Source organism: Oncorhynchus clarkii, chromosome 19, assembly GCF_045791955.1.
Source record: "Oncorhynchus clarkii lewisi isolate Uvic-CL-2024 chromosome 19, UVic_Ocla_1.0, whole genome shotgun sequence".
NCBI lineage: Eukaryota > Metazoa > Chordata > Actinopteri > Salmoniformes > Salmonidae > Oncorhynchus > Oncorhynchus clarkii.
Window position 1 is genome coordinate 257,270 of NC_092165.1, and position 10,213 is coordinate 267,482.

Consider the following 10,213-nt stretch of genomic DNA (forward strand, 5'->3'; position numbering starts at 1 on the left):
CACACACACACACACACACACACACACACACACACACACACACACACAGTAGTTCTGACTGGTTCTGTCAATAGTTATATGACTGGTTCTGACAGTAGTTATATGACTGGTTCTGACTGGTTCTGTCAGTAGTTATATGAGTGGTTCTGTCAGTAGTTATATGACTGGTTCTGACTGGTTCTGACTGGTTCTGACTGGTTCTGTCAGTAGTTATATGACTGGTTCTGACTGGTTCTGTCAGTAGTTATATGACTGGTTCTGACTGGTTCTGTCAGTAGTTATATGACTGGTTCTGTCAGTAGTTATATGACTGGTTCTGTCAGTAGTTATATGACCTGTTCTGACTGGTTCTGTCAGTAGTTATTTGACTGGTTCTGTCAGTAGTTATATGGCTGGTTCTGACAGTAGTTATATGACTAGTTCTGACTGGTTCTGTCAGTAGTTATATGACTGGTTCTGACAGTAGTTATATGACTGGTTCTGACTGGTTCTGACTGGTTCTGTCAGTAGTTATATGACTGGTTCTGACTGGTTCTGTCAGTAGTTATATGACTGGTTCTGACTGTTCTGTCAGTAGTTATATGACTGGTTCTGACTGGTTCTGTCAGTAGTTATATGACTGGTTACTGTCTCTATATAATTACTGTCCTTAATATGATAGAACATTGTAACATTGTACTGTACCTGTATGGTAGAACTTTCCAGAGAAGCCCAGATTAAAGGTGAAGTTGGTGATTTGAGATCTCAGCTGGTTCTGAGTGTCCAAGAGGGCCTGGAGAAAGAGAGAGAGAGTTGTGTTAGATTTGTTATATGATCTCTTCTAAATGTCCTGTGTTCTAAATGCCTGAGTGTTCTAAATGTGGAGTGTTCTAAATGTTCTGAGTGTTCTAAATGTTCTGAGTGTTCTACATGTTCTGAATGTTCTAAATGTCTGAGTGTTCTAAATGTCTTAGTGTTCTAAATGTGTGAGTGTTCTAAATGTCTGAGTGTTCTAAATGCCCGAGTGTTCTAAATGTCTGAGTGTTCTAAATGCCTGAGTGTTCTAAATGTCTGAGTGTTCTAAATGCCAGAGTGTTCTAAATGTGTGAGTGTTCTAAATGTCATAAGTGTTCTAAATGTCCGGGTGTTCTAAATGTCTGGGTGTTCTAAATGTCTGGGTTTTCTAAATGTCTGGGTGTTCTAATTGTCCGGGTGTTCTAAATGTCTGAGTGTTCTAATTGTCTGGGTGTCTGGGTGTTCTAAATGTCTGGGTGTTCTAAATGTCTGAGTGTTCTAATTGTCAGAGTGTTCTAAATGTCTGGGTGTTCTAAATGTCTGGGTGTTCTAATTGTCCGGGTGTTCTAAATGTCTGGGTGTTCTAAATGTCTGGGTGTTCTAAATGTCTGGGTGTTCTAATTGTCCGGGTGTTCTAAATGTCTGAGTGTTCTAATTGTCTAGGTGTTCTAAATGTCTGGGTCTTCTAAATGTCTGAGTGTTCTAATTGTCCGGGTGTTCTAAATGTCCAGGTGTTCTAAATGTCTGAGTGTTCGATATGTCTGAGTGTGTTAGATCTCATGTGTTACATTCTCCTACATTCATTTTACATTTCCACAAACTTCAAAGTGTTTCCTTTCAAATGATACCAATAATATGCATAGTTAAATAAAGGTTACATTTGAAATAATACAAAAATAATATCAGGCAGTTGGATTTGGGTGTCATTTTCCTCCCCCTCTCTCTCCTCTCTCTCCTCTCTCTTTCCCCTTTTTCTCCTATCTCTTTCCCCTTCCCTCCTCTCCCCTCTCTCTCCTCTCTCTCCTCTCTCTCCTCTCTCTTTCCCCTTTCTCTCCTCTCTCTTTCCCCTTCCCTCCTCTCCTCTCCCCTCTCCCCTCTCTCATCTCTCTCCTCTTTCTCATCTCTCTCCTTTCTCTCCTCTCTCTTTCCCCTTCCCTCCTCTCCCCTCTCCTCTCTCCTCTTTCTCATCTATCTCATTCCCCTTTCTCTTTCCCCCCTCTTCTCTTCTCTCCCCTTCCCTTTCTCTCCTCTCTCTTTCCCCTTGCCTCCTCTCCCCTCTCTTCTCTCTCTTCCCCTCTCTCCTCTCTCTCCTCCCCTTTCTCTCCTCTCTCTTTCCCCTTCCCTCATCTCTCCTCTCTTCTCTCTCCCCCTTTCTTCTCCTCTCTCTCTTCCCCTTTCTCTCCTCTCGCTTTCCCCTTCCCTCCTCTTCCCTCTCTTCTTTTCTCTCTCCTTCCCTTTCTCTCCTCTCTCTTTCCCCTTCCCTCCTCTCCCCTCTCTTCTCTCTCTCCCCTCTCTCTCTCTCCCCCTCTCTCTTCTCTCTTCCTCCTTCTCTATCATTCTCCTTCCCCTCTCATTCCATTTCCCTCTCCCCCATATTTCTCCTCCCCCTCTACTTCCATACTTCTCTCAATCTCTCTGTGAAAATGTCAAATTCTCTGAAGACGACTGTTTTATTTTAAAGGAAGGCTGATACAGCAGGAATGAATGGCTGTATCATTCTCTCTTTCTCTCAGTCTGTCTCTCCTCTCTCCTCTCTCCATCTATCCCCGTCTCTCTCTCTATTTCTCAGTCTGTCTCTCTTTCTCTCTCCATCTGTCCTCATCTCTCTCTCTCTCTTTCTGTATCTCTTTCAATCTCTACCCTTTTCAGACATTCCCCCTTTCCCCATCTCCCTTCTTTCCTGTCCCCTCTAACTCTCTCTACCTTCTCTATCTCTCTCTACCTTCTCTCCTTCTCCCTCTGTCTGAGGTGTTGGGCAGGCTAGTATAATCTCTCCTTCTCTCTCTGTATCTGTCCCCCTCCCCTCCTCTCTCTGTGTCTGTTCCCCTCTCCCTCCATTCCCTCCCTCACCTCCTTCTCTCTCTCTCTCTCCCCCCTCTCTCCAAGGTCCTAGATGTTCAGGTCATATTTCTGATGCATTATAGGAAAAATGTCAAACACTGACAGGTAGTGACATTCTAATCTACAGAGCTAAGCAAACACACACACACACACCTTTCTCCCCAGAGTGCAGGCTGTGTGGTGTCAGGATCAATGCAGTGAGCCAAGCAAAAGGCCCTGGTCTAATCTCAGACACACTGCAGAGCAACACACCTCTCCCCTGTCTCACACACACACACACACACACACACACACACACACACTACTACACACTGCAGTGAGCCAAACAAAAGGCCCTGGTATAATCTCAGACACACTGCACCACCCCCCCCCCACTGTTCCCTCCTACCTTAACATCCTTGGTGTTCATGGAGCCCCCCCCCCCCCTGTTTCCTCCTACCTTAATATCCTTGGTGTTCATGGACCCCCCCCCTGCCCCATTTCCTCCTACCTTAATATCCTTGGTGTTCATGGAGCCCCCCCCCCCCCCCCCTGTTTCCTCCTACCTTAACATCCTTGGTGTTCATGGACCCCCCCCTGCCCCATTTCCTCCTACCTTAATATCCTTGGTGTACATGGAGCCCCCCCCCCCCCCCCCCTGTTTCCTCCTACCTTAATATCCTTGGTGTTCATGGACCCCCCCCCTGCCCCATTTCCTCCTACCTTAATATCCTTGGTGTTCATGGAGCCCCCCCCCCCCCTGTTTCCTCCTACCTTAACATCCTTGGTGTTCATGGACCCCCCCCCCTGCCCCATTTCCTCCTACCTTAATATCCTTGGTGTTCATGGACCCCCCCCCTGTTTCCTCCTACCTTAACATCCTTGGTGTTCATGCGTGTTCCTTCCTTCCCAACGAAGATGTCGTCTATATCCACCAGGATGTGACGCTCCAGCCCCAACGACAACTTCCTGTCCGTGAGGTGAGTGATAGCGTCCACCAATAGGAGCCTGTGTAGCCAGTAGCCCAGGCCGTGTCCGAAGATGACCCTCTGAACACCGTCAAAAAGCCCCGTATCCAACACCACCGTAGCCCGTAGGCCCCGACTGAAACCAGGGACTGGATTATCTCCGCTGCCCACTCCGGGGCCTCCCTCCCTGGGCCGTGCCTGGACAACAGCCTGGTAGGAGGAGTGGTTGGAGGAGAATGTGGTCCAGTCATCGCCAGGGAGTGGTCCACGGTCCGTCTCAGCCCGCGTCAGGTGGAGGAGGGGCGAACGTGACATCACAGAGGCGTCTCGGAGCGCCTGATTGGTCCGTAGCAGCAGGGGAAGACCCCGGAGATTCAGCAGGGGTGGAGAGTTCTGATTGGCTCTGTGGAAGGTGATGATGCCGACTCGATAACGGAGACAGTACTGGGGGACAACAAGGGACAACATTTGGCAAGAAGCAGCTGACAACCAGACGAACGTTAGCAAACGTTAGCTGACAACCAGACGAATGTTAGCAAACGTTAGCTGACAACCAGACGAATGTTAGCAAACGTTAGCTGACAACCAGACAAATGTTAGCGAACGTTAGCTGACAACCAGACGAATGTTAGCAAACGTTAGCTGACAACCAGACGAATGTTAGCAAATGTTAGCTGACAACCAGATGAACGTCAGTGAACGTTAGCTGACAACTAGACGAATGTTAGCAAATGTTAGCTGACAACCAGATGAACGTCAGTGAACGTTAGCTGACAACCAGACGAACGTTAGTGAACGTTAGCTGACAACCAGACGAACGTTAGCAAACGTTAGTTGACAACCAGACGAACGTCAGTGAACGTTAGCTGACAACCAGACGAACGTTAGTGAACGTTAGCTGACAACCAGACAAACGTTAGCAAACGTTAGCTGACAACCAGACGAACGTTAGCAAATGTTAGCTGACAACCAGACGAACATTAGCAACCGTTAGCTGACAACCAGACGAACGTTAGCAAACGTTAGCTGACAACCAGACGAACATTAGCAACCGTTAGCTGACAACCAGACGAACGTTAGCAAACGTTAGCTGACAACCAGACGAACATTAGCAAACGTTAGCTGACAACAGCTGTCTGTTCCAGGGGTCAGTGTGCCTGTTCCAGGGGTCAGTGTGTCTGTACCTGGTGTAGCAGCTGTCTGTTCCAGGGGTCAGTGTGTCTGTACCTGGTGTAACAGCTGTCTGTTCCAGGAGTCAGTGTGTCTGTTCCAGGGGTCAGTGTGTCTGTTCCAGGGGTCAGTGTGTCTGTACCTGGTGTAACAGCTGTCTGTTCCAGGGGTCAGTGTTTCTGTACCTGGTGTAACAGCTGTCTGTTCCAGGAGTCAGTGTGTCTGTTCCAAGGGTCAGTGTGTCTGTACCTGGTATAGCAGCTGTCTGTTCCAGGGGTCAGTGTGTCTGCACCTGGTGTAACAGCTGTCTGTTCCAGGGGTCAGTGTGTCTGTACCTGGTGTAACAGCTGTCTGTTCCAGGGGTCAGTGTGTCTGTACCTGGTGTAACAGCTGTCTGTTCCAGGGGTCAGTGTGTCTGTACCTGGTGTAACAGCTGTCTGTTCCAGGGGTCAGTGTGTCTGTACCTGGTGTAACAGCTGTCTGTTCCAGGGGTCAGTGTGTCTGTTCCAGGGGTCAGTGTGTCTGTACCTGGTGTAACAGCTGTCTGTTCCAGGGGTCAGTGTGTCTGTTCCAGGGGTCAGCGTGTCTGTACCTGGTGTAACAGCTGTCTGTTCCAGGGGTCAGTGTGTCTGTACCTGGGGTAATAGCTGTCTGTTCCAGGGGTCAGTGTGTCTGTACCTGGTGTAACAGCTGTCTGTTCCAGGGGTCAGTGTGTCTGTTCCTGGTGTAACAGCTGTTTGTTCCAGGGGTCAGTGTGTCTGTACCTGGTGTAACAGCTGTCTGTTCCAGGGGTCAGTGTGTCTGTTCCAGGGGTCAGTGTGTCTGTACCTGGTGTAACAGCTGTCTGTTCCAGGGGTCAGTGTGTCTGTACCTGGTGTAACAGCTGTCTGTTCCAGGGGTCAGTGTGTCTGTTCCAGGGGTCAGTGTGTCTGTACCTGGTGTAACAGCTGTCTGTTCCAGGGGTCAGTGTGTCTGTTCCAGGGGTCAGTGTGTCTGTACCTGGTGTAACAGCTGTCTGTTCCAGGGGTCAGTGTGTCTGTACCTGGTGTAACAGCTGTCTGTTCCAGGGGTCAGTGTGTCTGTTCCAGGGGTCAGTGTGTCTGTACCTGGTGTAACAGCTGTCTGTTCCAGGGGTCAGTGTGTCTGTACCTGGTGTAACAGCTGTCTGTTCCAGGGGTCAGTGTGTCTGTACCTGGTGTAACAGCTGTTTGTTCCAGGGGTCAGTGTGTCTGTACCTGGTGTAACAGCTGTCTGTTCCAGGGGTCAGTGTGTCTGTACCTGGTGTAACAGCCTTCTGTTCCAGGGGTCAGTGTGTCTGTACCTGGTGTAACAGCTGTCTGTTCCAGGGGTCAGTGTGTCTGTACCTGGTGTAACAGCTGTCTGTTCCAGGGGTCAGTGTGGGCGTACTTCAACAGACTCTCGTAGATGACCAGGATGTAGCGACCACGCCCCTTTGAAAAAAAGAGAACAACGTCAAACAGCTTGTTACCCTTCTGTTGTGACGTAACCACGGCAACGTGCGGTTGGCTTTTGATGTGTTACAGGTCCTTTGTGATTTTAGATGTAACCACGGCAACGTGCGGTAGCTTCTGTTTTTGGGGTAGAAGCTGTTCAGCAGTCTACTGTTTTTGGGGTAGAAGCTGTTCAACAGTCTTCTGCTTCGGGGGTAGAAGCTGTTCAGCAGTCTACTGTTTCAGGGGTAGAAGCTGTTCAGCAGTCTACTGTTTTGGGGGTAGAAGCTGTTCAGCAGTCTACTGTTTCAGGGGTAGAAGCTGTTCAACAGTCTTCTGTTTCGGGGGTAGAAGCTGTTCAACAGTCTTCTGCTTCGGGGGTAGAAGCTGTTCAGCAGTCTTCTGCTTCGGGGGTAGAAGCTGTTCAACAGTCTTCTGCTTCGGGGGTAGAAGCTGTTCAGCAGTCTACTGTTTCAGGGGTAGAAGCTGTTCAGCAGTCTACTGTTTTGGGGGTAGAAGCTTTTCAGCAGTCTACTGTTTTGGGGGTAGAAGCTGTTCAGCAGTCTACTGTTTTTGGGGTAGAAGCTGTTCAGCAGTCTTCTGTTTCAGGGGTAGAAGCTGTACAGCAGTCTACTGTTTTGGGGGTAGAAGCTGTTCAGCAGTCTACTGTTTTGGGGGTAGAAGCTGTTCAGCAGTCTACTGTTTTGGGGGTAGAAGCTGTTCAGCAGTCTACTGTTTTGGGGGTAGAAGCTGTACAGCAGTCTACTGTTTCAGGGGTAGAAGCTGTTCAGCAGTCTTCTGTTTCAGGGGTAGAAGCTGTTCAGCAGTCTACTGTTTTGGGGGTAGAAGCTGTTCAGCAGTCTACTGTTTTGGGGGTAGAAGCTGTTCAGCAGTCTTGAAATCCATGGTTTTCTAAACCTTGGTTGGAGGATTACTGACTTCCTGCTTGTTCCCTGTTGATTACGAGAATCCTCAAACTGAGACCGTTTTGGGAACAATTTTGGAAAGTTACTGAAATTTCGCAACGTTAGCAGATCTCCATGAAAAAGGTTAAATATTCAAATGAATCAAAAAATTATAACAATATTAACCTGGTCAGTGAGAGGAGACAGGTCTCCCTTCCCCATAATAATAATAATATTAACCTGGTCAGTGAGACAGGTCTCCCTTCCCCATAATAATAATAATATTAACCTGGTCAGTGAGACAGGTCTCCCTTCCCCATAATAATAATAATATTAACCTGGTCAGTGAGACAGGTCTCCCTTCCCCATAATAATAATAATATTAACCTGGTCAGTGAGACAGGTCTCCCTTCCCCATAATAATAATAATATTAACCTGGTCAGTGAGAGGAGACAGGTCTCCCTTCCCCATAATAATAATAATATTAACCTGGTCAGTGAGAGGAGGCAGGTCTCCCTTCCCCATAATAATAATAATATTAACCTGGTCAGTGAGAGGAGACAGGTCTCCCTTCCCCATAATAATAATAATATTAACCTGGTCAGTGAGAAGAGACAGGTCTCCCTTCCCCATAATAATAATAATATTAACCTGGTCAGTGAGAGGAGGCAGGTCTCCCTTCCCCATAATAATAATAATATTAACCTGGTCAGTGAGACAGGTCTCCCTTCCCCATAATAATAATAATATTAACCTGGTCAGTGAGAGGAGGCAGGTCTCCCTTCCCCATAATAATAATAATATTAACCTGGTCAGTGAGACAGGTCTCCCTTCCCCATAATAATAATAATATTAACCTGGTCAGTGAGAGGAGGCAGGTCTCCCTTCCCCATAATAATAATAATATTAACCTGGTCAGTGAGAGGAGGCAGGTCTCCCTTCCCCATAATAATAATAATATTAACCTGGTCAGTGAGAGGAGGCAGGTCTCCCTTCCCCATAATAATAATAATATTAACCTGGTCAGTGAGACAGGTCTCCCTTCCCCATAATAATAATAATATTAACCTGGTCAGTGAGAGGAGGCAGGTCTCCCTTCCCCATAATAATAATAATATTAACCTGGTCAGTGAGGCAGGTCTCCCTTCCCCATAATAATAATAATAATAATAACCTGGTCAGTGAGAGGAGGCAGGTCTCCCTTCCCCGGGGTGATCTCTGTTGTGAAGGGGTACCTGGCTGACTCCAGGATGGCGACTATGTCCTGTCCTAACTGGCTATACTGTGATTCTACTAGTACCAATACTACTGGGTCGACTGAGGGGAGGGGATGCGTGTCGCGGTCGGATCGTCTGTCGGTGTGTGTGTCGGTGTGTTTATCAGTGTGTGTGTCGGGGTGTTTATCAGTGTGTGTGTCGGGGTGTTTATCAGTGTGTGTGTTGGGGTGTTTATCAGTGTGTGTGTTGGGGTGTTTATCAGTGTGTGTGTCGGGGTGTTTATCAGTGTGTGTGTTGGGGTCAGATTGTCTGTTGGTGTGTGTGTCCCGGTCAGATCGTCTGTCGGTGTGTGTGTCCCGGTCAGATCGTCTGTCGGTGTGTGTGTCGGGGTGTTTATCAGTGTGTGTGTCGTGGTGTTTATCAGTGTGTGTGTTGGGGTCAGATCGTCTGTCGGTGTGTGTGTCGGGGTCAGATCGTCTGTCGGTGTGTGTGTTGGGGTGTTTATCAGTGTGTGTGTTGGGGTGTTTATCAGTGTGTGTGTCGGGGTGTTTATCAGTGTGTGTGTTGGGGTCAGATCGTCTGTCGGTGTGTGTGTCGGGGTCAGATCGTCTGTCGGTGTGTGTGTTGGGGTGTTTATCAGTGTGTGTGTTGGGGTGTTTATCAGTGTGTGTGTCGGGGTCAGATCGTCTGTCGGTGTGTGTGTTGGGGGATCTGTAGGGAGTTGGAAAGGGCAGGGGGCACGCCACAGCAACGTGCTCTCCTGATTGGATGAGCTGTAGAGTGGGGGCGGAGTGAGAGAATAGGAAGTAGGCGGAGCCTAGCAGGGAGCCAGAGGCGAGGAGGAGGAGGAAGCGCCGCAGGTGGCGACGGACATGCACCGCTAACGACATCACTACCTGGAGGGGCGCGACGTTTACATGTGTATGTCAGGGTGTGTGTGTGTGTGTGTCAAGGTGTGTGTGTGTCAAGGTGTGTGTGTGTCAAGGTGTGTGTGTGTCAAGGTGTGTGTGTGTCAAGGTGTGTGTGTGTCAAGGTGTGTGTGTGTGAGAGTGTGTGTCAAGGTGTGTGTGTGTCAAGGTGTGTGTGTGTCAAGATGTGTGTGTGTCAAGGTGTGTGTGTGTCAAGATGTGTGTGTGTCAAGGTGTGTGTGTGTCAAGGTGTGTGTGTGTGAGAGTGTGTGTCAAGGTGTGTGTGTGTCAAGATGTGTGTGTGTCAAGGTGTGTGTGTGTCAAGATGTGTGTGTGTCAAGGTGTGTGTGTGTCAAGATGTGTGTGTGTGTCAAGGTGTGTGTGTGTCAAGGTGTGTGTGTGTCAAGGTGTGTGTGTGTCAAGGTGTGTGTGTGTCAAGGTATGTGTGTGTCAGGGTGTGTGTGTGTCAGGGTGTGTTTGTGTCAGGGTGTGTGTGTGTCAAGATGTGTGTGTGTCAAGGTGTGTGTGTGTCAGGGTGTGTGTGTGTCAGGGTGTGTGTGTGTCAAGATGTGTGTGTGTCAAGGTGTGTGTGTGTCAGGGTGTGTGTGTGTCAAGGTGTGTGTGTGTGTGTGTGTGTATGTCAAGGTGTGTGTGTGTCAGGGTGTGTGTGTGTCAAGGTGTGTGTGTGTCAGGGTGTGTGTGTGTCAAGGTGTGTGTGTGTGTGTGTGTATGTCAAGGTGTGTGTGTGTCAGGGTGTGTGTGTGTGTGTGTGTGTGTGT

At 48.4% G+C, this 10,213-nt stretch overlaps 1 protein-coding gene across 2 annotated transcripts in view; it reads right to left on the reverse strand.

Moving 5' to 3' along the window:
* The window catches only part of LOC139374071 (bifunctional heparan sulfate N-deacetylase/N-sulfotransferase 4-like), a 57,999-nt gene extending 48,583 nt beyond the window's left edge, over nt 1-9,416 (reverse strand). Inside the window, exons 1-5 of one of the 2 annotated variants that reach the window (XM_071115054.1) lie at nt 9,217-9,416; nt 8,484-8,628; nt 6,317-6,403; nt 3,687-4,226; nt 685-772 (exon numbers count right to left, since the gene is read on the reverse strand). In XM_071115054.1, coding sequence (XP_070971155.1) covers nt 685-772; nt 3,687-4,226; nt 6,317-6,403; nt 8,484-8,628; nt 9,217-9,416 — 1,060 coding nt within the window. Of the gene's footprint in view, nt 1-684; nt 773-3,686; nt 4,227-6,316; nt 6,404-8,483; nt 8,764-9,210 lie in introns of both variants that reach the window. The other variant, XM_071115053.1, reaches the window with a different exon arrangement.
* Between the last annotated feature and the right edge of the window lie 797 nt (nt 9,417-10,213).